The sequence below is a fragment of the Talpa europaea genome (genome assembly GCF_964194135.1).
Source record: "Talpa europaea genome assembly, chromosome: 7".
Taxonomy (NCBI): domain Eukaryota; kingdom Metazoa; phylum Chordata; class Mammalia; order Eulipotyphla; family Talpidae; genus Talpa; species Talpa europaea.
The window spans coordinates 103,580,523-103,607,335 of NC_140074.1; the positions used below are offsets into that span (position 1 = coordinate 103,580,523).

Consider the following 26,813-nt stretch of genomic DNA (forward strand, 5'->3'; position numbering starts at 1 on the left):
TCTACCTATATTTCCTAAACTTTGTCAGTTACAAAATAATCTCTTCCTAAACATGAGTAATACTTAAATATTTCTCTCGCTGAAAGTGTTATATATCATAAAAGCTGTCTTCGAGAATTGACAACATCGCTGTCAGTTGCAGGCGTCATCCAGTATGAGGGTCTGATGTGTGTGTGTGAAATGATGACCACAGAGGTTCAGCTAACATCTGCCTTCTCATAAATAAAAAAAGAGACAATAAAAAGAAAAGGGAAAAACGTGCTCCTTGTGCTGCTTGTGCTGAGGACGCTTGGGCTCTGTTCTCACCGCTTTCTAGTACAGCACGCGGCGGCTCAGCTGCAGCCGCGCTCCCCGTCTCATCTCGCTGCCCATCAGTGGGACTGATGTTTGAGCCTCTTGAGCCCCTTCCTCAGTTCCCCCATGCCCTACTTCCCACCTCTGGTGACCACAAGTCTCATCTCTCCTGCGAGTTGGGTTTTGGCTTTTTGTTTTGTTCATTTTAGAGTCCACATATGATGAGATCATACTGTATGTATCTTTTTCTGTCTGACTTCTCTCACTCAGCAGGTGCCCCCAAGCTCCAGCCGTGTTGTCACAGATGACAGGATTTCCTTATTGTTGAGACTGAATAACATTTCATTACGTCTGTATTCCGCGTTTTCTTTATTCATCATCGATGGACATCTTGGTTGCTCTCATGCCTTTTGTAAATAATGCTGCAGTGAACGTGGGGGTGCAAGTTTCTTTTCAAGTTTGTGTGTTTGTTTCCTTTGGATATATTTCCAGAAGTGGGGTGACTAGATCATATGGTGGTTCTATTTTTAATTTTTTGAGGGACCGCCATGCTGCTATCTACAGTGGCTATACTAACAGTCCCACCAGCAGTGCACAAGGGTTTGTTCCCTTTTCTCCACATTCTCACTGATGCTTGTTTCCTCTTGTCCTTTTGATAACAGCCATCTTCACAGGTGTGAGGTGACGCCTCGTTGTGGTTTCGTTTTGTTTCCTCGAGGTCCGTGATGTTGACAATCTTCATGTGCCTGCTCGCCATCTGTCTTGGAGAGATGTCTGTTCAGGTCCTTTGCCCATTTTTCAAATTGGGTTACTTGTTATTTTTTCTTGGATTGTATGACTTTATGTATTTCAAACATTAACCCCTTCTCAGATGTATGTTTTGCAAATGCTCATCCGTAGGTTGTCTTCACTTTGTTGATGGTGTCCCTCGCTGTACAGACTTTGCTACAGATCCACTTTATTTTTTCTTTGTGCTGCTTATACTTCACATGTCATGCTCCGACTTTCACCTTCAGGGTAAGGTTGCCAGGGCAGGGCCTGCCTACCTTGTGGTCCTCTGATGGCACTCTTGGGTCAAGAGAACAGCAGCCCAGCCTGAGCTCCATTCTCCCTATGAGAACTGCTGCCCCGCAGCCTCTCTTAGGCACGTGCCCTGCAGCGCATCACACTGTGTTCACAGTTTAAGGAGACTGAATTAGGGGGGCTAGTCTGCTCTTCCAGTTGGAAAAGTGTGAGGCCCAAGGTGAAGTATCTGCCCTTGAGTTATGGCGTCTCTGTGTGCTGAAATCAATCTTATTTTTCCTTCTTTACCAGTCTCAGAGATGGAAGATAGATGTGTGTGTGTGGTTGGGCATGTTTAAGTGTGTCTGCATGTGCATGTGGTTGTACGAGTGCCTAAGTGTGAGTATCTGTGTCTGTACATGTCCATGTGTAAGTGTGCATGTACACTAACGTGTGAATGCATGAGTACACATGTATAGGCGAGTGTGCTGTTGGGTGTGCAGGCATGTTCAAGTGTGTCTGCACATATGTATATGTGTGAGTACATGTGCATGAACACGTGTGGGTGCATGCGTGTGAGCATACACGTGCACACGCAGTGGGCCTGTCTCTGAGGCCTGGTGAGAGCACAGATGGGAGGGAAAAGGTACACTGAGGGACGTGAGGCCAGGCTGCAGCAGCTGGTGGGGGTCCAGGTAGCTGAGAGCAGAAAGCTCCCGATGGGACCTCTGTCTAGACAGCAGCTACCCCAGGTTGAAAACGAGTGGGTCATGTGTAGGCTTCTGGAGGGTGGGAGGAGTCCTGAGCTTTCATTTCTCTCCAGCTTCAGGGGCTGCCACCCTGGAGTACCTGTGTGGAGAAGACACCCCATTTTGCTTGTGCTGCACCTGACCCCTGGAGACGTCTTCTGACCTAGAGCTTTAGTCATGTAAGACTCACAGACCTCATTGGTTGTGAGATGGTAGAGGTGTGCACACTCCTGGTCCAGGGCAAGTTCTGGGAGCCCAGGACCCATAGGACCGGGATATCCCTGGGCTGCTTCCAAGAAAGACTGCTTTACCTCCACAAGGAGGTCTGACCAGCTATGGCTTAAGAGAAATCACCAGGGGAGGAATCAGGGCTGAGTTACTTGCAGGCCTGTGGCAAACCTGACTTGTGTGAGTGTGTTTCCTGGACAGTCCTCAAGGCTCCCCCGGGCGGCGCTGGACAGAGGCTACTGAAAGTGACAGGGAGTCATGGGGATGCAGAAGAGGGAATGTTATTATTCTTTGGACCTCATTGTAAGTAGTCAATGGCCCATCCTTTCAGCGGGCAGAATCTGCAGCACTTGCAACAGTCTGCTTGTGACTGAGGGCTCTGCATCCCGTCGGCTGTCCAGGGATTGTTCCTGTTACCTGGTCGCCTATCCTCATCACTATAGCGTCTCTGGTTGCTGTAACAAATAGTCACCGTGTTGCTGATGAGAGCTCAGTAGCATCGATTTATATCAAAGTAAATAAAAGAAAACAGTAGTTAAACAATTTAATCTCATTAAATTGTCCCCTCTGTCTCCATTTTACCCATGGGGAGACTGAGACAGATGGTAAATTACTTGCCAAGGCCTGGCTGATTTTCTTTGCTTCCACACAGTAGGCACAATGCTCTGACCGCAGTTCCTAGTGCTGCTTGCTGCATGTCTCTTTGTGGGGACATTCTGTAGTGTGATGAAAGATGGGAAACTTACTTAAAAATGAGTCACACATTTCCCACCCACAAGTGTTGGTGCAAGGGGGGGAGAGCTGACCCTCACTTCCTGCTGGTGGGGATTCAGAAGGGGGCCACCGCTGGGGAAAATAGCCTCAGAAGGGTAAAGTTCTGCTGCTTGCAGTATAGCTGAGAACGGAAAGTATTCACGCAGACACCTGGTTACACATGTTCATAGCAGCTTTTCATCGTAGCCCAAGGTAAAGCCCACTCAAACTTCCATAAACTGATCAGCAAACAGTGTGGGACATCCACACGGGACATCTCTCAGTCCTGAAGTAATGAAGCACTGACACGCTGCACGTGGATGAACCCTAAAAGCATTAACACTGAGTGAGAGACGCCAGATGCGAAGAGCATATCTCCTTGGGCTCCACTTCTGTGAACTGCCCACAACAGCAAATCCACAGACTCAGCAGATCGGTGCCCACGCAGGGAGAGTTGTGGGGAGTGACTGTTTGATGGGTCTGGCCTTTCTTGAGATTTGAAAATGTGGGCATAGGTAGAGGTGATAGTTGTGTTACCTATCGATGTACTAAAAGCCACTACCTTAAAGGGTGGGTTTTATGGCACGTCAGCCCCATCTCAATGTTTACAGCCCTGGTCCCTGGTGCCTTGGCCCTGAGCTGCTCATCTGCAGGAGACGGGTAATATAAAGGACAGTGTGGGGTGCTGGCTCCATGTGTCAGACCCATGAGAGGCCTTCGCCCTTGTCTCCCTCAACCTGAAAATCTCAGGCACTCAGTCTAGGACTCCTAACAAAACCCGCCTCCAGTTCATTGACCAGCAGCCATGGTAGAGTTGGCTCACCAAAGGGATCTTTGGGCATCATGCCAAAATAAGAAATGGGCAACTCTAGAATCTGGAAGGATAGGTTTAAGGTGACGTTTGAAGGAAGCTGTGTGTGGACAGGCACGAGGTAGCTGGCGGGGACTGCAGAGCCTGTTTGCCTCCTGCAGGCCTGTCCAGCACCTGACGCTGCACCTGGCCGGCCCCAGGTTGCACCCCCAAGGCAGAGACAGCTTAGCTGCTAACTAAGTTTCTAACAGGCTGCTGTTTTCCAGATCCAGCTGCTTGTTAGGCGAGAGAAGACCTCACAGAAGACTTGCATGGATTCGTGAGGGCAGTTAGAGCTGGCCTTCCTGCTCACACTGCGTTGGGTCACCGCAGGGTCTGCTGCTCAGCCCTACATTTTCATCAGAAGGGGCCTTTCCAGTCCCTCTGGGCCCTGAACCCTCTTGAAGCTCACAGTCTTCAGGGGAGGATGAACAAAAGTCCTGGTTATGCTACCTGTTCTGTGACATTTTGTAGTTACATGCAGAATTATGCCGGTGGGCTGCAGTTGTGGAGCCATGCCCACTCCATAGTACAGGTGTCCTTTGAGCTAACCTGGCCTGATGACCTGGGGGTGACTCATGGTGGGCCCCCCAGGGAGAGGCACTCAGGAGGGCTGAAGGGCTTAGTTGAGGGTTCTTGGAGAGGGCAGAGGAAGCAGCACACAGAACTGCAGGGGAAGTGAGGTGCACAGACGGGAGAAGAGGGAAGGTGAAGGTGGGATTCTTCAGCATCTAAGCGGTGTGGTCAATGTCATGTGCATTGTGCTGGCACGAGGTCCATGAGGGCCACCCCTGCTTGTATCACGTGTCCTCTCACACCCCTCCCCCATGTACTTCTCTGTTCTAATTCCCTTATACTTGTGATGTCAACTCCCATTGATAAAAGCCTTTCAATCACTTCGGCCATGTATCCGTGACCTGTCAGAATCCTTACGCATCTGTGACCTCATGGCATTACAAGAATTGGCATTTCTAGTTGGTGCATAGTCTGTTGGTGGGCCATTTGCTGCTTCTGAAAATAGCCCAGCTGATGGTGGCACCTGTGGCCGCTCCCCTGGGGGAGGCCTGCGTGGGTGTGGGCACTCTAATGTCTGATCCTCTAAGCAAGATGGCTGCTGAAGAGAATTTGCCCTGCTGTCAGGCATTGGTGGAGTGGTTTGGTGTGTACAGGAAGAGAGAGACCCAACTCTGGGGGTGGGGGTAGGGGGGTATCACAGAAAACGCTCAGGCCTCCTGGTGTTATCACAGCCCCCCCAGCATGCCCCTCTGATGAAGGCCCTGATGTGGGAACATGTGTGGAGCGGACATAGGCCCCCAGCCCCCAGTTATGGTGTGTATCTGAGGAACTCCACTCTCATCAAGACTAAGTCTAGAAAGAGAGGACAGTGCTTTAGGCTCTGGAGGAAGAGGAGGCGTCTCTGCTTTAGCACCTCTGTGGTTGGAGCTGTCACGAGGGTGGGCGGTCAGGCCAGATTTCTTGTGTACAACGGGTTGACAGCCCACATAGGGGCCTCCTGAGGTGCTATCAGCGGGACTGCTGAGGGGAGTGCATGACACCCCAGGCAGATCAGGAGGGGCTGACCCGATAGATGTGACATTACACCTACCATCAGTTACTGTCCCTGTGTCTTCATCCTGCCAGCCAAGACACATCAGTAGAAGAACCTGGCATGTTTTGGAAAATTCAGGCAGGATGTCACATTGGATGCCTTGCTAGGCAAGTAGCTGAAAAGTGGCTGAAGAAAGAATGGATGACCTCCCATAACAGAGTCCGTAGAAGGGGTGGGGTGGCCAGGACTCACAGGCCTTCCTCCAGGAATGACTGAGTAATCTGAGCACCATGATTAGAACAGGCAAGGTCCTGCTGGAACTGCCCAACTCCAGTCTTTCTGAGGGGCCCGGGGAGGACAGGGTGAGGCAGTGGGATAGTGGGAGAGGATTGGGGACAGCGGTGTGACATTGGAAACATACCCACTTGCCAGGGCCTTTGCGCCAGGGGCTGTGGTTGCACTTTGTGATGTCATGTCCCCGTGCATGTATGTGGCCATGTTCCCTCTGGCCCATGCAGTGCACAGCCCGACTGCTGCTGGCTTTGCCTGTTAGGTGACAATCAAGGACTTGTTTCTCTTAATTCTGTGCTATGCCTGCAGTGCACATGTCCCCTATTGACCTGAACATTTGGGTGTTGGCACAGAAAGGTGTGAGTCATGGAGACGCAATGCTTATCCAACAGAAGAACCCTGCTGAAGGAGGACTCTCCCATGTAGGAAATAATTGTACACAAGAACTCAAGAAGTTAAACGACAGGAAAATTGATAGGTAGTATAAGCTGGTAATATAAGTCTTAATTATCAAGAATGACAGTGACACTTGACATTCTGATTGGCATGTGAAATAATGAAATAACCAGAGATACCTTTCAAGAGAAAAACCAATAGTAATGTGCAAGTAGGTCTTTTAAGTACTTTTAATAAAATCCAGGGGTTTTTTTTTGTGTTGGAGGAGTGAATGGTGGTGTCAGGAGGGAGATGGCGGCATCCAGTGTCTGTTGTCATTGGGGGCCACGGTATCGAATATACCCCAGGCTTCGAGGGCCGCCAGTGTTCTGACCTCGGAGGGGGACTCCTGAGGGGTAATGCTTCCTCTGAGGGCCTGTAATGATGAGCAGCGTAACTTGGTGGGAACCACTACTTGAAAAATACTACCTCTTTCATGAGGAGGGAGAAAAGACATTTTCAGAAAAAAAACAGCATTTCCCTATCATATAGAAACCTGTCCTTGAAAGCATTAATTAACAACTAATTGCTAGATAAAATCGAATAACAAAAAATACACAGCATCGCTTGCAGAAAAGCAAGGGAGCTCCCCAATTGCCCAAACAGCGGCTGAAAGCGGTAGTGCACTCACAGGCTGGACCACTGTGTCACCACTGTGTGGTGACAGCACATGGCACAGAATAAGACGAGGGAAATAAACCTAGTACACCCTGATCAGTAAGGGTATCCGAAGAGGAAACTCATTCAAAAGAGGGAAATTCTAAGGTTGGATGAGACATTCATGTTCCATTCTGTTGCAAAATAAGCAGCTAAGCCATGTCACAAAATTATTAAAAGCAAAAGACTCAAATACTATCCAAGAAGAAATGGCACAGCTCTTAGAACATCAGATTAATACCATAAGGAAGAAATCATAGAGATAAAATTAGGAACTAAAGTGATGACTTTATTATTTGGTGATGAGGAGAACCTTGTAAAGACTATGATGATTTTAATGTGCATATAACACTCCCTCCAAACAAGATGTACAAGATACAAGGAGACTGACATGTCAACTATTGCAGTGGGAAAATGCAGCCTGCCTCAATGGGAATTTGAGAGATTTGTCAGATGGAAATTAAGACAGTAATAAAGGAAGTTAATTTGAACAATGCAGTTAATGAGCTTGGATTCTTGCACCTATGGCTTTAAATAGTATATTCTGCCTCCTCCCAGTACACTTGAAACAGTTAGAAACACTAAACATGTATCTGGTCCCCAGGTAAATCTCAGGCATCACATGAAAGAGATCATACAACCACATTTTGTCACAGTGTGACAAAATTAGGAATCAGCAGCCGTAACACCAAATCCGATTTTTTGCTACTTAAGCATGAATAAAAGAATTCATTATAAACATTACCAATTTTGAGGTAAGAAAAAAAAAAAATTCCCAACAGCATTTATGTGCTCTCAAAGGTGTATTTTAATGGAAATTCGTAGCCTCCCATTTCATATATTGGGGATTAATGATTGAAAATTGGTAAACTTTCAACCTAAGAAAATAAACCCAAAGAAAGGCAGAGATGGATGCAGACAAGGTATTGGGGATATGGACAGGTAATAGTGAACTAAAAAGAAGAACAAGGCAAATAAAGATGGTGACCTGATATAGACAGAATCCATATTTTTAAAGATAGTAACACTAAACAATTTGATGCAGCTGAACTAAGCCCTTAGACAAAATGGACAGTCTTCCTGGGAAGAGAAGTGATCAAAATGAAATAAACCTGGGGCCGCCCTGGTGGCGCAGCGGTTGAGTGCTGGGCTGCGAAGCTGCCCGCAGCCTCTGCAGCACTGGTTCAATTCCCAGCTGTCGGCGAGGGTCCCACATGGCGCGACAGACCTCTCCTGCAGTGCCCGCTGCTCCCCTCAGCGGTATATTTTGTCAGTCTGCCTGTTCTGTTCCCCGCTCTGGCTCTGGTGAATTCTTTCACCCTCCTGCGCTTCTGACTGTATCCAGTGTTTGTATGAATAAATAAAATAATTCTAAAAAAAAAAAATGAAATAAACCTGAATAGACCTATTGCTATTAAACAAGTAGAATTTATAGTTAACAGCCTAGTTAAAGAACTGAAATTAAAAAGGCTGGCCAAGATAGTTTTGTAGACATGTATAACAAGCCTTCAGGGATAGGCCATCTCTACGTGATAGAATTGGTCTGGAAAACAATGAGCAGACTGTCTCCGAGTCCAGTCTCATAAGGTGAGGCTGCTCCTGAGCAGGGGTGGCCCGGGGGATTCTCTCATGGTAGCTGTGGACACCTGCTGTGCCGCCTGTTTCTGTTCCATGCTGCTGCATGACTGGGGCTTACCCCAGACTGAGGGAAGGTGTGGGGAGCAGGAGGTGAGTGAAGGCTTACTAAAATCATTTTAATTGGGTGGGAAACTCATAAAACCATTCAGGTGACTTAGTAGTAATACTAGTAGTTCTTTTTAAACAACTAAATTTATACTGCATAATAAAGTAAATGGTTAATTCTTTACTGGAACAAAATTTTATTTCACAAAAGAAGTTGGAACAGATGAAATAAAAAATCTTAAAGCCTCTAAAGTCTGCACTTAGGAATATCAGAACAAGCTCTGGATTGATTTTTCCCTTACAGTGTTTCCTAGCTCTGTGCATGGGAACACTTGGGAACATGGGTCCCCCAGAGCCGGGGACACCTTCAACACCATTAACTTGAGTGGTAACACCTATAATATGAACCCTTCCTGATGAACCTGGGCCACCTTTTGTGCTAGAAAACAGGGTCACTTGAAAATGACATAGCAGCCACTGGAAAGGGGTCCCACTGGTTCAAGAATTAGTTTGAGTCCTAGAAAAAAAATACTGTAATGGATTAAAACATAATATTAGGTCATATTAACACAATAAAATGCACTGGCTCAGGTTGCTGGACACCAACTCATCTTGAGAATCAGTAAGATTCACCATTGTGTCCACTTTTTCTTCATGAACTGCCCTCTGGGAAACAAAGGAGGAGGGAATGACCATCTAAGGGAAAATCCCAGTACAGAGGATAGAATTAGAAATTGTCATTTACAACATGATGAAGTGAAGGATCAAGAGAGTAATGAGTGGCTGTCAAAATGGTTCAGTGAAAACTTGGGGGAGAAGTTTATACGGGGCGGACCAGGCTTCATCAGTGTCCCTTGAAGTGGCGTAGAAGCCCGTGAAGCCCCTAGGGAGTGGCCGTGCCATAAAGAAGTGTGTTCGGGAAAGTGTGTATAAGTGTGGATCAGCCGGAGAACTGTCCCCACGGAGGCTGAGGTCCTAGTGGATGCCTCTGTCCTGTCCATCGAGGGACACTGTCTTCAGATGTAGCAACTTCAGGCTTAGCCACAGGCAGATAAATGTGCTTTTCTGTAAGAAAGAAAATGATGAGCAGTTTACAACAGCTGTAATAATGTGGACAGCTTATCCATTGAAAGGGCTTGTCATGTCTTTGAGAAACACCAACTTTGGGATTTGGAAAAAGAATGAATCAAGTGTTTTCTAGGGGCCTTTCTGGTGGCACAGGGGGTTAAAGTTTCAGCGCTGTCAAGCTGTCGCCAGCCACAGCAGCAAGAGTTCGATGTCTAGCCAGGGAGCTGACCCACATGGCACAGCAGACCTCTCCTGTCTCACCCGCTGCTCCCCTCAGCATTGTGTTTCAGTCAGTCTGCCTGTTCTGTTCCCCACTCTATCTCTGGTGAATCCTGTCACCCCCTGCACCGCTGGCCTACACCACAGTTCTTGTATGCATAAATAAATAAATCTTTTTATAAAAAGGATAGAAAAAAAGTCTTCCTGACTTAAGGGCATGGGCCACAGGTGGGAGTTCCAGGGCCCAGGACTTGTTGGCCTAGAGACCAGGGTCCCCCTTCCTGTCAGTTGCTGGCCACTCTATCAGGTGAGCAGTTCTCTTTCCTGTCCTGCTGGGGCATGTGGCTTTGACTGTGCAGCTGCTTTTCCAACAATCATTTCTCCTGCCTCTCCCAGAGCTCCTTCTTCATCAAGCCCAGAGAATTGGGTGGATTGCCAGTTTATTGTAAGGGATATAATTCAGGAACAGCCAGAGGGAGATGCACAGGGCAAGGCGGGTGGGACAGGGCAGGGAGCTTACATGCCCCCTCCAGCTGCCCCATTCTCCCTGAATCTCCTTGTGTTAGCCAAACGGGAAACTCTGCACCATGTCCTTTTGGGTTCTCATGGAGGCTTCATTACATCGCATGAATCTTAAATCATGCTTAAGTTTTAGCTTTGGGAGCTAGCCCCTCTCCTCTCCTGGGAGGCTGGGGGTGGGACTGAAGTTCCAGCTCCCTAGCCACATGGTTGGTTCTCTGGCGCCCAGCCCCAGCCTCAGCTGCTTCCAAAAGTTACTCATTAACTCCTTTATTTCATCACAGGAAATTTGAAGGGTTTTAGCATCTCTGTGCCAGAACCAAGATGAAGACCAAATATCTTAATTATAGATCATATGCCCTGAGGTCATTATGGTGGGGCCCTAATCCAGTAGGACCGAGGCCCTTGTAAGAAGGGGACAAAGCACTCTCCCACCTGCAGGTGATCTGTCCCCCCACCCTCCCTGCCCCATGTGAGGACAGAGAAAGTTGGCCTCTACAAACCAGGAAGAAAAACCTCACCAACTGGATGCCCTCGCCCTTGTAGTGAGAGGAGGTAAACCTTGAGACCAGATAAGGTTTACCTGTGGGTGTCAGCCAAATGCTCAAGAGAAATAAAGCATGACACTCATTTAAGGTGATAGATTTTATTAGTGCTATTGCAGTAGGACAAAGCTGACCTCAACTCCTAACTCAAGAAAATCTGTGATTCCTGGCCAAGGGTGTGCAGCTGGAAAACCACTAAGAGGAGACATCAAGGTAGGGATTCTGCTAAACCAATTTAACAGGAGTTTTGCTGAGGGCAGGCCATGGGCATCTCTTCAAGGGAGGGGAATAACTTCGCAGGGTTCTTTAGAGGCTGAAGATGGGGTCCAAGTGTTATAGGGCAGCCCCGATATTGAATGGGTTGCCTGGCTGTGGGTCCTCACCCGCGCACTTACAAGGGACTTATTATGGTTGAGGCCACGTTTGGGTCAAAACCACACCCACAAGAGCCGTATGCGTGGGGAAAAAACCAGACTTTTCAAGACGTGAAACAAAGATTTTCACTGAGTCCTGCAGACCTAGTGCGCTTTGTGGTGACCAATGCAAGAAAAATTACTTTGGGCTGGTCAACCACGGGTGAAGCTTGGAAACCACGTTGGGCGCCAGCTGTTATAGAGCAGCCCCGATATTGAACGGGTTTCCTGGCTGTGGGTCCTCACCTGTGCGCTTAAGGGACTTACTAATACTCCACTACAGGCACACACAAAAGGTTAATAAAAGGTTTATTTACAAGGGAAAAGGAAATAAGGAAAATGTACAACTCAGGGAGAAAATAGGGAAATCAAGTCTTTAATGCGTCCTACCCGATCTGCCGACCTGGAAACCCAAAGTCACTCTCAGAGCTGGCTGGACGCTGCGAGCTGACGGAGAGCCAAAATGGGGGACCCCTCCAAAGCCCACGTGTCTGGCTTTATACCAACCTGGCTGCTTAACCCCACCCTCAGGTCCCAGCCACCTTCCCTTTGGTGGTGATGGGATTTGGAGTTCCCAGTGTCTTTGGCTTTGGCCTGGGGTGGGGGTGGAGTCCACAAAGCCTGTATGGAATTAGCTCTAGGACATCCTTTTCTCCCTAACACAAGGACAAGCCCCAGGAGGACTTGTGGCAACAGGAATGTGAAGAGGGACACAGCAGTCATGGAGCAGGTTTGCGAGGCTATTCTGCTACTTGGGCTTAAGTTCCTGTGCCGTTTATTGAGCGCACACAAGCTAGTACAAGCTGATCATGCGACAATGGTATGAGGAATAAGGTCCGGGGGACAAGGGGTTACGAGGAACAGAAGGGGACATTGTGACTATACATCAAGAAACATTCGTGTCATAAAAGTTTATGTGTTGATGTTATCACAGGCAGAGTTATCCTGAGACCACCATGGAGATAGTCACATAATCAGGTCAGCGGTGGCCAAGGTGTCCCCAGGCCTGTCTCGTGACACGGGCTATTCTCTGTAGGCAGTCAAGGAATGTCTGATGTGATTTGCAGATAGCAAATAGGTCACAGTTGCCCATGAGTGGCCATCTCATAGGAACCCACAGGACTAATGGGCCTGTCTAAAGTTTGGTCAAGGAGAGTCTGCCAGAATCGTAATTCTAGAAGGAAAGGCAGAAGCCACTGCCCTTAATTGAGGTGGGGAATGGGTGCCAGGGTAGAATAAATGTCACTTCAGACTTCACAGGGCTTAAGGAAAGGAGTCTCGGGGAAGGAGGGCAGGTCTTGGGAGACCCTCATGGGCCCAGCTCTGTCCAAATAAGCCATCATTAGCCCTGGTATAAAGCTGATTAGCTGATGCCCAAGAAGGAAGTTGCATGGATGGTGTCCACCCGCCTGGGACTCACCTTACCCTGTTTCTGAGGCTCTACCTGCACCTGTTCCTGTGAGGGAAACATGCAGACCTGGTTCCAGCAGAAGCAGGACAAGGTGCTGGGCTTCCTCTGCCTCTGTGACATTTGTCCCCCTCTCCTTAAGGAGCCACCAGTGGAATGAGGTTGGAGGGGAATGATAGCACCCAGGCAGCAGAAAGGGCTTTGAAGACTGCTTGAGAATGCTGGTGCAGCATGAGAGCTCCCTGAGGGCAAGGTCCCCTTCCTTCCATTCAGGAAGGAGGCCCCAGGAGGAGGGTCCCTAGTGAGGAGGATGCCTACCCAAACCACTATGCCCCACGTGCCTCACCTCCACTGTGCTTACTCCTGCCTGCTCCCTGGAGAGCCCTGGCTTCACCATCTCCCTGAGTGGGCTGCTGTTTCAGAACAGACACCTTACCCCTCCCCACTCCTCTGCACAAAGGGGCAGGTAGTGTTGCTAGAAATCATTGGGAGAGCCTCCCTGGGGATAAGGGATTAAGTCTCAGTGAAAGGGAACTGCTAAGAAAAAGAAATCTTTCCCTGTTGAAGAGTCATAGACCTGGAAATGTAAAGTAAATAACAAGTTTGCTTCCTTAATAAGCATATCTAAACAAGGTCTGGCAGCCTGCTAGGCTGATTAATCTCCCAGGCCATCCTGGAAGATCTGCATCATTCCCCTTTTCCTGAGTCAAGAATTTGTATGCTAACTAACCAACTTTATCATTGTAAGGTGGTTTATGTGTTGATGACAAAGAAACTCTTTGTCTCTAGACCAGTGCTCAGACCTAATGGGACTACCCAGATCTGAGACCTCATGCATGAGTAATAGAGCTCCCCGGCCTGGGTAAAAGGCTAGAATTTATTTCTGCAACATCAGCACTATGAAGTTATCCTGGAGTTCGATCCCTGGCCAGGAGCTACCCACATGGCACAGCAGATCTCTCCTGCCTGGCCTGCTGCTCCACTCTGCAGTGTATGAGAGTAGATCTGCCTGTTTTGCTCCCTACTCTGTCTCTGGTGAATCCTCTCGCCGCCTACACCCCTGTTCTTGTATACATAAATAAATCTTTAAAAAATCATTGGGAATTCTGTGATAGAGTGGCATTGTCCCCCAAAGGAATATTCTCGACTCCATTCACTGTTGTGATAAAAGAAAAAAAAGTCAAAACAGTTCGAAATACAGTCTTGATGATATTCAGAGTTCAGCTACATTCTGTTCATCTTATTTCTGACATTTGACAAATCAGGGGTCTCTCTGCATGTAAGATTTATACTGCTTTCACAACTCATTCTTCTCTAGTTCTACAAATTCCCCTAAACTTTGAAGAGGACAGTAAATTGAAGCTCTGGTAGCAGGCTCCCTGGAGCAGCATTACTCCTGCAACAGAATTTGCACCTAGCTCTGGCGCGGCTGGGCATGCCCCCACCATTGCCAGGACAGGTAGAGAGGCTAACGACCCTTGTCAGCGCGTGCATTTCCTGTAAGGGGAAAGATGGGCCGGGGGCCAGCAGGCGCGCAGCCACCTCCCAGAGGCTCCTGCTTTCACACCTCCTACCCCGATTTAAGTGGCGCCACCCCCTGCAACTTTCCTTCCTCGCCATGGCATGCAGGCTCTATTTCCTCATCCACGGGTCTGTCCTCCCTGGAACATAGCCTGCCCAGGCCAGGAGGTAGGGACGCAGGGAAAGGTGAATGAGGTGGGCGTCTGAGGACAGTGTGGGCCCTGTCCTCATTTTCCTCATGTGCGTATTTTGTTGCTTTGTTCATCAACTCTTTTTCATTAATTTGGAATTTTTTAAATACTGCATTCGAGGGCCTCCCTGGTGGCGCAAGGGGTTAAGACACAACCTATTGATACCGGAATTGTCAGGCCTAGTCTCCCAGCCAGGAACGGATCCCAGGCTGCAGGGCAGCGCTGAGCCCCAGCCACTAGACCCCCCACGGGTTGGTGTCTCACGAAGCCGCAGCAGGAACTTCGCAGACGCTCAGGCAAGCAAGCGAGAAGAGGCAGGTTTGTTTAGAGAAAGAAAAAGTTTATTGAGGAGAAAAAGAACAGAAATAAAGTGGGACTCCCAGGCCAGGGAACCAGGCCAGGGAGGGGCAAGGAAGCCAAAGTGGAGTCGTGTCTCAGGGAATATAGACCTTCTTTCCCTCATTATTCTAAAGCTCCACCAGTCTCTTTGTGATTGGTTAGTTCTTGGCTGTCTCACTTAATTTGCTACTGAGCCGGGGGATCTTCACATTCCTTATCTAACAGCTTTCTCTTTCCCCATTTGTTGCATCTTTAAATTTATGGCCCAGCCCTCTGGATGGGCATCCCTGCATTGAAGTTAAACAGCTGCCCTTCTAAGTTGTCCATAAATTAAACTGTAACAGGGTGGTCCCCAGGAAAGGGGGAGGTTTCCTGCCCCACCCAAGGGAGGGTGGAGCTGAGCAGGAAGAGGAGAAGCTGCAGAAGAGACTGAGGAAGGAAGCAGGATGGAGCCAGGAGACCTGGAGGAGGCGCATGGAGCCTAGAGACATGTGAAGAAACTGCGCTTGTCTTTTGGTCGTGGACTGGGTGACACAGATGTGGGTGAGACCCGTGGGGAGGGGACAATGGCAGCTTTTATCTTGATGTTGATTTTGCTCTTTTCCTTCTGGGCTTGTCTGATTGTTTCTGACCCTTTGCTGAGGGTCCCCACTGGAAGGTGCTTTAGATTCATGGCAGGCTTTGGGGCCTTGCTCTGGGCCAATCCCATTTGGATGGACTTTTACCCACGAGGGGACGGGTAGCTTTGGGTTGTTGATTTAGAAACTAGATTCTTTGCCTTTCCTGTATTGTTTCCTAGTTGTATTAAAGTTCCTTCCCATTAAAGTCTCCTATGTTTTGTGTTGATGCGGCGGATGGCAGAACCCATTTAGAATAGGCAGGTTTGCGGGGTTTGGGCTGCCCCTCTCCCTGTCCTATAACAAAACCACTCTCCATTTCTCCAATCTCCGCCTCCCTTTACCACCTGAAGGAAACCAGGACTAGCATTAACAATGTTGTCCTTGGTCCTGGGATGTTTGTTTTTCCTAGTGGAATGGGTTACTTTCCCTTGGTTGTCCTTATCTCTGAAGCCTCCCTAAATTCTTCAGAGGTCCCCTCCTGCACTGTCCCTAAAACTGCCTAATTTCTAGCTTGCCCTGTGTCTCACTATGAAGCTGCCCTCAGCCACTGCAGCACGAGTTCGATCCTCCGGCTGGCGAGGGAGTAGCCCACATGCCGCAGCAGACCTCTCCTGTCTTTCCCGCTGCTCCCCACAGCAGTGTATTTCTGACAATCTGCCTGTTCTGTACCCCACTCTGTCTGGTGAATCTTCTTACCCCCCACACCTCTGGCCTGTACCCTAGTTCTTGTATACATAAATAAATCTTAAAAAAATAAAATATTGCATTCCGAATATTAGTTCTTGATTTTTTGAGCGCTACTTCCCTTAAATTCTGCACTCCACGCGGTGCTCAGCTGCCGCACCCCCAACTCCCCTTGCAGGGAGGCAGGGACCTGAACTAGAATTGAATCCAGGTCCTCTGAATACTTTTGGCACACGAATATTCTGGCTCTCCAAATTAAGCGTTCTTCAAGAACCACCTTCAATTTCCCCCAAATTCCAAAGACTTCCCCAGCCTGGGTGGAGCTCAGGTCCCCCATCGCCTTCAGATGCCCCTCCCGCTAGAACCTCCCTAACCAGTCCCTCCTCCCCTTTTAATTCCCCTAGAGTTCCGAGCGGGGGTTCAGGTTCCAGCGCACTGTGGAGTTGGCGGCAAGACCCCGGGGCAGGATGGCCGGACGCGGGACGGGGTGGGAGGAACTTGGGGGTAAACTGGGAGCCGAGGCCCCTGTCGGAGGAGCGCTGGTGAAGGCTAACAGCGGGGCGAGGTTTGCGGGGCGCGGCGCCCGGGGCGAAGCTCAGGGGCGAAGGGCAAGCCCAGGCCTTAGAGCGAGCGGGAGAGCCTGGCCGGGGCGGGGGGAGCGGCGCGGCGGCGGCGCGGGTGGGGGCGCGCGGCGAGGGTCCCCGAGGCGGGCGGGCGGGGCGGGGCGCGGCGCCGTGGGCTGGCGCCGGGGCGGGGCGGTGGCTGCGCTTTCTCCGCCGCCGCTGCGCCTGGGCTCACCGGTGCCTGTGAGTGTCTCCCGACCCCCAGCGCGGACACCCTGGCGCAAGCTGTGGCGCAAGTCCTGCAGCTCCCCGGCGCCCAGGGCTGCCTGCAGGGGAGCCTTAGGGGTGCATCTCGGGCAGGTGCCCGTCCTTCACAAGCGGCCCGCGCCCGCCTTCGCCGCTGCCTTGTCACCCCGCAGGTGTCCCTCCCCCGCAGGTTTCCAGGTGCCGCGCTCGGCCACTCCCCCCCCCCCCCCCCGCTCTCCAGGTGTCCCTGCGGCCGCGCCCGCCACACCCTCCCACCCACTCTCCCCGCAGGCCGCCGTCCCCCGCAGGTGTCCTGGGGCTCCGCCGGCCATGGTGGACGTGCTGGGCGGGCGGCTCCTGGTGACCCGGGACGGCCGGGCGGTGGAGGCCGAGGCGGCGCTGCAGAACAAGGTGGTGGCGCTGTACTTCGCGGCCGGCCGGTGCGCGCCGTCTCGCGACTTCACGCCGCTGCTCTGCGACTTCTACGCGGCTCTGGTGGACGAGGCGCGGCCGCCCGCGCCCTTCGAGGTGGTCTTCGTGTCGGCCGACGGCAGCGCGCAGGAGATGCGGGGCTTCATGAGCGAGCTGCACGGCGCCTGGCTGGCGCTGCCCTTCCACGACCCCTACCGGCAGTGAGTGGGGACGGGGGGCGGCCCGTGTCCCTGCGCCTCTCCGGGAGGGCCCTGGCCCCGGAGGTGGCCCACCCACGCAGGCACAGGGTAGTGTCCGCTTCAGCCTCCTGGGCAGGCTCTGGGAGTGCGCGGGCGAGGGGCATCTGCTCTCCCAGGGCATCTCCGGGCCCGCTGGTGAGCCCCGCACTGGCCCCTGCACGGGTGGATCTCTGACTGCAGGAATCTGCATTTCCAAGCAGCTCTGGTGATGCTGATGCTGCCGTCTGTGGACCGAGTCGAGGACCTCTAGACTGGGGGGTCCACCCCTTGGTTTCCTCCTGAGTTTGGTGTCTGGGGTGAGGCACAGGCACAGGGGCGGCCTCAACCTTGAGACTGCCAAGCAGGCGAGGGAGACTCAGGAGAGTCTGAGTGCTGACCTGGGCCAGCAGGTGAGGAGCTGGGGTTATACCCTGGGAGGAAGGGTCAGGTCCCCAGTGCGGGTGGGTCCCGGGGTCTGCTTGGCCACCACCGCAGCTTAATTTATGCTGCCAATGACTGGAATTTCCTAACTGTAAGATCACTCTGTGCTCCTGTACATGTAGCAAGAACCAGGTTCCTGGGCTTTTGCAGAGACAAAAATCCTTTCTCTCTGAGGGTCTCCTCCCCTTACCTTAGCAAAGACATGGCGCTGCAGGGCTCTTGGCTTGGTTGGATCTTGGAGATTGTGAATGTATTAGAAATTGGCCCGAGTGTTTTACTAACTGTTCAAGAGGGAGGGGGGAGAAGGTGGGAAGCAGAAGGGAAATGGGAGGGTGAGGGAGGACGGGGAGGGACCAGGAGGAGGTTGAGGGAGGTGGGAGGGGTGGGGAGAGGAGGGAAAAGGTAAGAAGGGGGAGCATTTGGGAAGGAGGGGAAGGGGGGGGCACCGGGTAAGGAGGAGAGGGGAGAGGAGGGGGAGGCATGGGGATGAGGAGGGAGACGGTGTGAGGAGGGATGGAAAGAGGAAGAGCAGGAGGGCATGGGGGGAGGGGGCGAGTGGAAGACTTCAGGGAAGGCTGGCAGGGCAGGAGGGCGCTGGTGCTGAGTGTGGGCATCTCGGGTCTCCTGGGCGGAAGTGTTTAGGCTTCAGTCTAAGTTACACCGCACAAGCGCGTTACTCTGCCGTACCCCTAACGTTTCAGAGGCGAATTTCTGGGTCTGCTTTATAGGGTGCGAGCACTGCATTTCTCCAGGGAGAACTGCGGCCTCTGTTCTCCACCCCCTCTCCCCAATGCATTATCTGGACACGACTTTCCTTCTAGACAATTAAGAATAGAAGCTAATTTGGGGGAGTTCCATGAAGAGTAAGTCTTCCCAGCGTGAGCTCTTCTACTCTGGGTGATGCTGAGGGAGGAGAGGCCAGGCCCGGGGGAGGGCGCCTGTTTCCCTGGTTGTCTGGGCCCTGGACGGGGCTAATCTGAGTGGCCACGGCTTAAGGGGCCACAGGACTCCTTAGAGTGTCATGGCCAGTGGTGGCTGGAAAATGAGTTTTGATTTCCTTAGCACTCGTGACACACAGCTTTTGAATGGGAGCAGTTAGTTTTGAAAGTGAAAAGGCGAGGCCCTGTTTTAATTGGGCACAGATCTCAGCCCTGGGCAGAGCCCACACTGGGGTTCACTCTGGAATTTACTCAGCGGTTACGTAGGTAATTAATACTGAGTGTAAACTGGGTGAGGATGGCACTGACGAGGAGCTCGAGCTGTGGGTCGGGGTTTTGTCTGTGTCCTCTTTCCCAGATGTGCCACAGAGGTGCAGAGGCCAAGCCTCCTGGCTCAGGACCATCTGTTCTGTTGAGGAATCCATTGTGGTGGTTTCTTTGGGGAAGTTCATTGTCCCTCCCCCTTGACCCTGTCATTGCTATTCGCAAGTTAGGGAATGGGCTCTTCTGTGGGAATTCTTGGAGCTATGCCCTAGATTCTGCTTACCCCAGCCTAGATCTGTGGACTAGGACATAAATAAATGAGAAATAGTGGCCACCAAGAGCCACGGGATATAGGAAGCGCCCAGGTGGCCTTTAGGTGACTCCTCCTGTGCCTGGAAACTGACTCTGCTTGGTGCCTTGGGAGGCCAGCCCTGCTTTGTCCTTCATGGTGGGGGACCCCTGCTGCCTTCCCTCTGCAGTGAGTGGAATGCACCTTCCCATCATCCACTCTCCACTGGATTCCTGCTGACCTGCCTGAGCCTGGAGAGGAGAAACAGGGATGCTGTGGGAGGTACCCCACGGGGTCTCCCAGGGATTCCCTGGGCAAGGCTAGAGGCAGTGGTGGGAAGGAAATGCCCAGAACCTCTCACCTTGTCTTCCAGGTTGCAGAGATCTTGAGTTTCCAGTGCCTCCCCCATGCAAGGCAGTGACAAGGGTGCTTTTCTGCCTGGGGAGGCAGGTGTTTGCTGACCCCTGAAGCTGGCGGTGGAGTGGGCACACGACCAGCTCCCAGGTCCCTGTCCAGGTGCCGTGGGGTGTGGGGGTCCTGAGCTCCCATCCTGCCCATCTTCCCTTCCTCTGTTACAAGGCCCAGAATCAAGGAATTTCTGTGCTGCTGCTGGGCTTGTGAGCCCTCGGGGTGACAATATACATGATATTGTGGTTGCTTCTTAACAACGCTGGTGCCCGCTTGGGCTCTGGAACCTTGGCAGAGCCCAAGGATGCCTGGCGTGAGCCCCCCTCCTGCCTGCCTGGCTCTGATGACCCCCACCCCCAAGCACCCTCTGGATGGAGCTCCTCAACCTCTGGGTGGCAGGTTCAATTGATGGCAAAGAACTGGCACGTCTTCCTTTCTTGTGTAGAGAAGGGTCCCTGGAGTGCCGAGTCCTGTGTGTGCTAAGCTTCCCCACTCTCCCCCTATTCCCTCCCTTTCTCTGGTTCATGTCCCACCTGGGGCCTCATGACCTGACGGTCCCGGTCAGGTGGAGGAACCTCTGAGTCTGGCCCTCCAATCTCCTACTCATGATTACCTCCTTCGTGTGCGCCATGGACCACTAGCATAGTCTAGCAGATGCCTGGGCCTTGGAGCCACCACCCCTGGACTCTCGTTCCTGAACTCTCCCCTTCTCATCAAGGACAAGCCTTTCTCCCCAGGTCCCCAACTCTCCAGTGGTCACCGCTGTACCCAGGGTTCAGTCCCCATCTGCCTCCACCTCCCAAGCCAGGGTTTGGCCCACACTTGCCTCCCATCCCAGTCTCTGGCTGTCCCCTTTCCATCGTTCTAAACAGACAGGACAACTCATGTTCCAGTGCACTCCATGCTTTTCCATGTGTCTGAAGGGTGAGCACACACGTGCTCCAGCCCCTGCCCCGGAGCCCTGCCTCTCTGCTGGGCAGCTCCTCCTCCACCTCCTCTTCCTCCATGCCCCTGGGATGCTGAGTGCATTTCTGACCCATCATAGCCACAGCCCAAGTGCCCCCCCAACCCCCCAGAGTAGGAATGTGTGTTAAGTTGACAGTCCTTAAGTTTGGAACAAACATTGTTCAGGGTTTGGGCACCTGCAGGAGGCCTGACGGATGGGTGACACAAGTAGGAAGAGTTGCTCAGGAGCAGCCTTGGCCGAGATGGAAAGATTGGAGCCAGAAGTTGCCATGGCAACCCAGAAGAGACTGTACCAAGGACAAGGACTTGCTGCCTGAAATGCAGGGAGGCGCCAGCATCACGCAGCACCAAGGGTAGTGTGTGAGGGGAGCGAGCCCTCAGACTTCCGAGAAATGGTCAAGAGGACTGGAGTTCTGGCAACTGTCATTGTGCTCAGAGACAAGGCCCTCTCCTTTGCAAGGTGTGCCGCTCTCTCTGGACACAGCACAGCACCCAGAGGGGATGGAGATGACTTCGGGGAACCTGCAGCTCCAAGGCTACAGGAGTCCCCAGGCAGAGGCTGCCAGGGTGGGGAATTGCGCTCCCCTATGGTGCGACTCTTTGAAGAGCCACTGGAGGAAAGAAATGTGCTGAACCTCCTCCCCTCTCAATGCCCTTGCCTGGCATCTCCCTACCAGTCAGAGCTTGATTTAATGCTGCCGGTGATGAAAACAACAGCAGCTCATCATGTAAACAATAAAGGTTACTGATAGGCTTAGCAGACACACCCCATGGCCAGGAGCTGGTTTTGAGGGGGACAAGGAGACACAGTTTCTTGGCCCTGCATTCTGCCATGTCTGCTTCACGCTCAGGCTGCAGCCCTGGCAGGCTGCCTGGCACATCCATCTCCCTCATGGTGGCAGTGTGGTTGCTGTGTCTTGGGCTGTGCATCCTCACCCCTTCCTTCCTGGCACAGAGGCAGGCTCCCCATGGAGTCTTGTAGGACCTGTGCTGGTTAGTACAGCCATGGGTCAAAAACTGTGATGACTGGATTAAGGGTGGATCCTTCCGACTAACAAGAAAGCCAGTGTTTTTGATGACTTCTTGTTGCCAAGCTCTTAGCTAAGCTTATTAGTTATTTAATTCTTACATCAATCGCAGGAGGTCCTCTCAGGTACAGGTGCAGATGCAGGAACTGGTGGGGAGGTTAACAAGTCACACCGCTAGTTAACACCAGCAAGTGGGGGCAGGGGGCAGGTTAGCAAGGAGGGTTATGGACGCTGAGCAGCAGCCCCAGGCCTCATTGCCCGAGCTGTCTGGAGAGTTTCCCTTCTGGCCTGCTCTCTCCGCTCCCCATCCCTGGAGGGGTGCAGAAAGTCTGGGAGAGTGGGGTGGCACACTCGCGCAAGCATCAATCCAGAGGCGTCTCCTGTTACACTCCCACTGTTGGGAAGGAGAGGCTGCATTTCTGACGAGTTCTGGGGATACTCCTGCTGCTGCTGTTACTGGCCCAGGTCCCCACACTCGAAGACCCTGCTGCTTTACACCACTGCTCACACCTGGTGCTCAGGCCAGTGGTGACAGTGTCAGGAACCTGTCAGGGGATGGGTACTGACTCAGGACCCTGGTGGGCTCAGGGATGTGTGTGAGTGCCGCTGGGAGGCCCCCTCACCGCCCTCCCAAAACCCTCCAGGGCCTCCTGCATGGCAGAGTCCCAGCTGAAGGACTGTGGCTCTTTCTGGTGGGGTGGGCATTGCTTGCCCCTCACCCTCACTGCCCAGTGTAAAGGCTCAGAAATGATCGCTCTACCCAAACTGCCAGCGAAGCTTAATCACACCCCTGCAGCCTTTGTGAAGAGTGATGTGGGCTGTTTTCTTTGTCCTCATGTTCTTGTTTTAAGTATTAGGGGAAAGGGAATTTCTTAGGTGTTCAAGTTTTAGGGGTTGTGCAGGATGCTTACCTGGGGAGGGACTTGCCTGGCCACATCTGTCAACCACCTTGCCTGAATCGCAGGCCTGTGCAGCCCCACCCGGAGCCTGGGTCTGGAGCACTCAGTTGTATGGAGATGCCTTTGACTGGTCGCCTGAGGCGCAGCTCCAGGGCGTCTGCTCTGCAGTGTGGGTCTTGGTGCTGCAAGTGCAGTTTGAGCAGGGCCGTCTCTGTGTCCTTTTCACTGTGGGTGATCATTTCATATGGGGAGTGGTTGGACCTTCTGCAGAAGCTGTAGTGGTGGCAACTGTGGGGTGCTCCCTTTGGGAACTTGAGCATCCTCAGCTTTTGGTATCAACAGGGGTCCTGGAACCAGCCCCCCTGCGGATACTGAGCGACAATTGTCTATGTCTTTGGCATTTTCCATTCTCTTGAGATGTGGAGCGGGACATTTATTGGGTTATTTCGGGTTTAGAATCACACTGTCCAGTACAGTGGCCAGTAGGTACATGTGGCTACTTAAAGTTAATTACAGTGAGGCATTCAGTGCCTCAAGCACACCCACCACGTCTCAGTAGCTCAGTGGTGACCGTGGCTGCGTGCCTGGCACTGGACAGCACAGATACAGGACAGTTCCTTTGCTGTGGACACTTCCCCAGGATGGCTCTGGCTTAGGATGGGCAGCAGCCAGAAGGAAAGTCTGGAAGGGATCTCCTTGCATGGGGGGGAGGTAGCCCTGGCTGCGTCCAGGACCTTGTAGGGCTAGCACAAGGGAGATCCTTTCCTTTCAGAGGGGCGGTCACTCCTGTCTCGTGCTGACCCTCGGCCTCCCTCTTCTCTCCGCAGTGAGCTGAGGACCAGGTACAACATCACGGCCATCCCCAAGCTGGTGGTGGTGAAGCAGAACGGGGAGGTCATCACTGACAAGGGGCGGAAGCAGATTCGGGAGCGGGGGCTGGCCTGCTTCCAGAACTGGGTGGAGGCAGCCAACGTCTTTCAGAACTTCTCAGGTTGACCTGGCAGGGTCTCCCTACCCGTTGCTCCCCACGACCTGGGCCGGGGCAGTCTCATAGCCTGCTGCATCGCAGGCACGGGGAAGGGAGCCCCTGCTCTGTCCACGCTGGTCCAGATTATTCCAGAGTGGAAGCACAACGTTGTGGCAGGGAGAAACGATTGCTCAGGAAGAACGCCCACCCTGTTTTGTCCCTGTGGTCTCCTTGTTGGCAGTTACTTTTACAATTTGTAGCATATTTCCTCCATACAAGCTTAAGTATGTTCATAATGAGTATTGGAAATCTATGCAAAATAGATATTTATACAGGTTCTTCAGGTACTATTATTTGTTTTTGATACAATTTCTGGAGATCTATTTATTTTAATGAGACGTTTCGCAGCTGTATTTATTCACGTAGTTTGAAGAATCTATATGCTTTAATAAAAAAACAAACCTGTTTCCACGTTGAGCTCTCTGCCTGCCTTCTTTCTCATTGCAAACCAAGTGTCCATATGAGGAAATTGAATACTCGATAACATCCCTTCGATAAAAATCTAAGGCCTCTTGCTGGTTGGCTAACAAGGAAGGCCTTCCTCACAGCTTTCCAATGGTGTCCTGATCCCGTCCTGGAATCCTAAAATGCCAGACACCCTTCTACTGCCTGGTGCCCGGTGGCTGTGCTGGGTCCCTAGACTGAGAGTTTGAAACAAGCTTCTCCTGAGAGGACCCAGGGCTGCATGCAGCGCAGGAAGTTACTGGGGGTCCCAGCGGCTGAGACTCTCAGACTGGCTTCATTCAAGGACAGCCCCCACCCCGCACCATCCCCCTAGCCCAGTCATTCTGAGTCTCCCTCCTCCAGTCAGTCGGTTTGTTTCCACTGGACCCTGACATCAGTGTCATTGGGTCAGCGGGTTGACTAAAGACACATTTGATGGGCTACCCTGGTCACTGTTTGCCCAGAACTAAGTCATACAGGGATGCAACTTTCTTCCCCAAATAAGAGATGATGAATTCACCGAGTTCTAGTATTTTTTTCTAGCTTTGTTGAGATATAATTGACAGACAGCATGCAAGTTTAAGGTCTTCACTTAGTTGATGCACTTTTATAGCTCTAATTCTAGTATTTATTTTTATTTTTTAAAAGATTTATTTATTTATGCATACAAGAACAGAGGTTGCGGGGGGTGAGAGGATTCACCAGAGAGAGTGGGGAACAGAATAGGTGGATTGACTGAAATACACTGCTGAGGGGAGAGCAGGTGAGACAGAAGAGGTCTGCTGCACCATGTGGGTTGCTCCTGGCCAGGTGGGGAATCGAATTGTGCTGCAGTGGCTGGTGATAGTTTGACAGCCCTGTCTTTAACCCTTGCACCACCAAGGAGGCCCCCTAATTCTAGTATTTTAAATCACACATCCTTGGGGTGGGTGAGTGGATATCTTCTGTAATGGGAAGATCCACAAACCGTGTGTGTGTGTGTGTGTGTGTGTGTGTGTGTGTGTTAACCACAGCCACAGACTTCTCACAAGGTGAAGCTATGCCCTCCTGGGAAGCAGGCTCAGTGTTGGTCCCCAGGAACCTGGGACGATGGTCCCCCCGGGGCTGCAGCAGTAATGCCCTGTCTGGGGTCTTCTTAGGATGGTGTGTGGTGGGCATTTGGATACCTGGTCAAAGGCTGCCCTCTAGCTGCTCCCATACTGCCAGCCCACAACTCCTCCCCCTGTGCTGACTCAGGCTAGGAGAGTGGCCCAGCTCTTCACATTATTATTATGACCAGAACACATTTTCTTTAATAACATCCCCAGCCACTGACTTTTCTTAGTTCCAGAGGACTATATAACTGTCTGCTGTTCCAAGTGCTCTTCGCCACTTGCATCACAGAAGCAAAGCGTGCTTCTCGTGGAAAAAGAGGACAAACACCACATCCAAGGTGCTGCCAAGGGTCTCGCAGGTCTTGTCTATACTGGGAGGCTCCTTCCCTGCACCCCGCGTCATGCAGAGATAAACCACCATCAGAGTTTTAGTCTTGCAGTGCCCCTCAGCCTCCCGCCATGCTGCCCTGTGAGCACTTGTGATTTCCATCTCACCCCACAGCCTCGAGTCCCTCTTGTGGACCTGGGATGGCAGCAGCTTCCGGACCTGACCGTGGAACTTGGGAGGGATTTGGCATCGTGTGGTGTGGTCGGCTCTGGCCCCTGTGACCAGATATCTCTGGCATTTGTTCCCACGGTTCTGGAGGCTGAAGTCCAAGGTCCACCCACACAGTCACACACCAGCACACATAATGTGCATAATGAGAGTATTTCTGGCGTTTCACTATTGAGTTTGATACTTATTTTTGGTTTAAGATATACTTTTTGTTAATTATAATAAGAAAAGATCTACTTACTGTTAAATGTTTTTTAAAATATATTCAGGAATTGTTCCTGGGTTTTTATGTCGGTTCAGCTGCTCTGCAGGTAATTATGTGTTTTTTCTTCTTTGACTTATAGGTATGGCAAATTATATTAATAGATCTCCTAATTTGAATTATTCTTGCATTCCTGAGGGATAAATCCCATTTGGCCATGGTTTATTATTATTTTAATAAGCTTTGGAATTAAATTTGTGAATATTTTACTTAGGTTATTTGCAGAGGTAGTCACATATAAGGCTGCCCATTGGGTGCATTTTTTTTCAGCCCTTGCGCACCAGATCTCACCATTCCGATGATGAGCCAGCCGCTTTTGAGACCTCTACAGGATGCAGGTCTCGGTGCCCGTCTGGCCTGTCGTCCACGCACCTGCACAGTTGGCACTTGGTGGCTTTTCATTGACAGGGTGTCAATATTTTTAAAATTTTTTTCTATATATTACATCATCCTTCATTGTTGTACAATGTATGATTTCCCCGTGAAATTCCCACCACCAGCTCATCCGTGCACCATCACCATAGTCCCTTGTGCTCTTCTCTCCCCTGCCCTGATCCTTCTGCCTCCTCCTCCCCTGCAGAATGTCTCTGGTCTGTGGTTACCTGTTGATTTTGATTTTTACTTTATTACAGTTATTTTTTTCCCTCATCCCTTATTTGGTCCTCTACATTCCTTCTACAAGTGAAACCATCCGGTATTTTTCTTTTTCTTTCTGGCTTA

General features: G+C 51.3%; 1 protein-coding gene across 1 annotated transcript; it reads left to right on the top strand.

Moving 5' to 3' along the window:
- Positions 1-17,157: 17,157 nt before the first annotated feature.
- NXNL2 (nucleoredoxin like 2) lies at positions 17,158-23,706 on the top strand (the record flags this gene model as incomplete). The annotated part of the gene is made up of 2 exons (XM_084236178.1): positions 17,158-17,459; positions 23,538-23,706. The coding sequence occupies 2 exons, from the start codon at positions 17,158-17,160 to the stop codon at positions 23,704-23,706; spliced, it is 471 nt and encodes a 156-aa protein (XP_084092304.1).
- Positions 23,707-26,813: the final 3,107 nt, after the last annotated feature.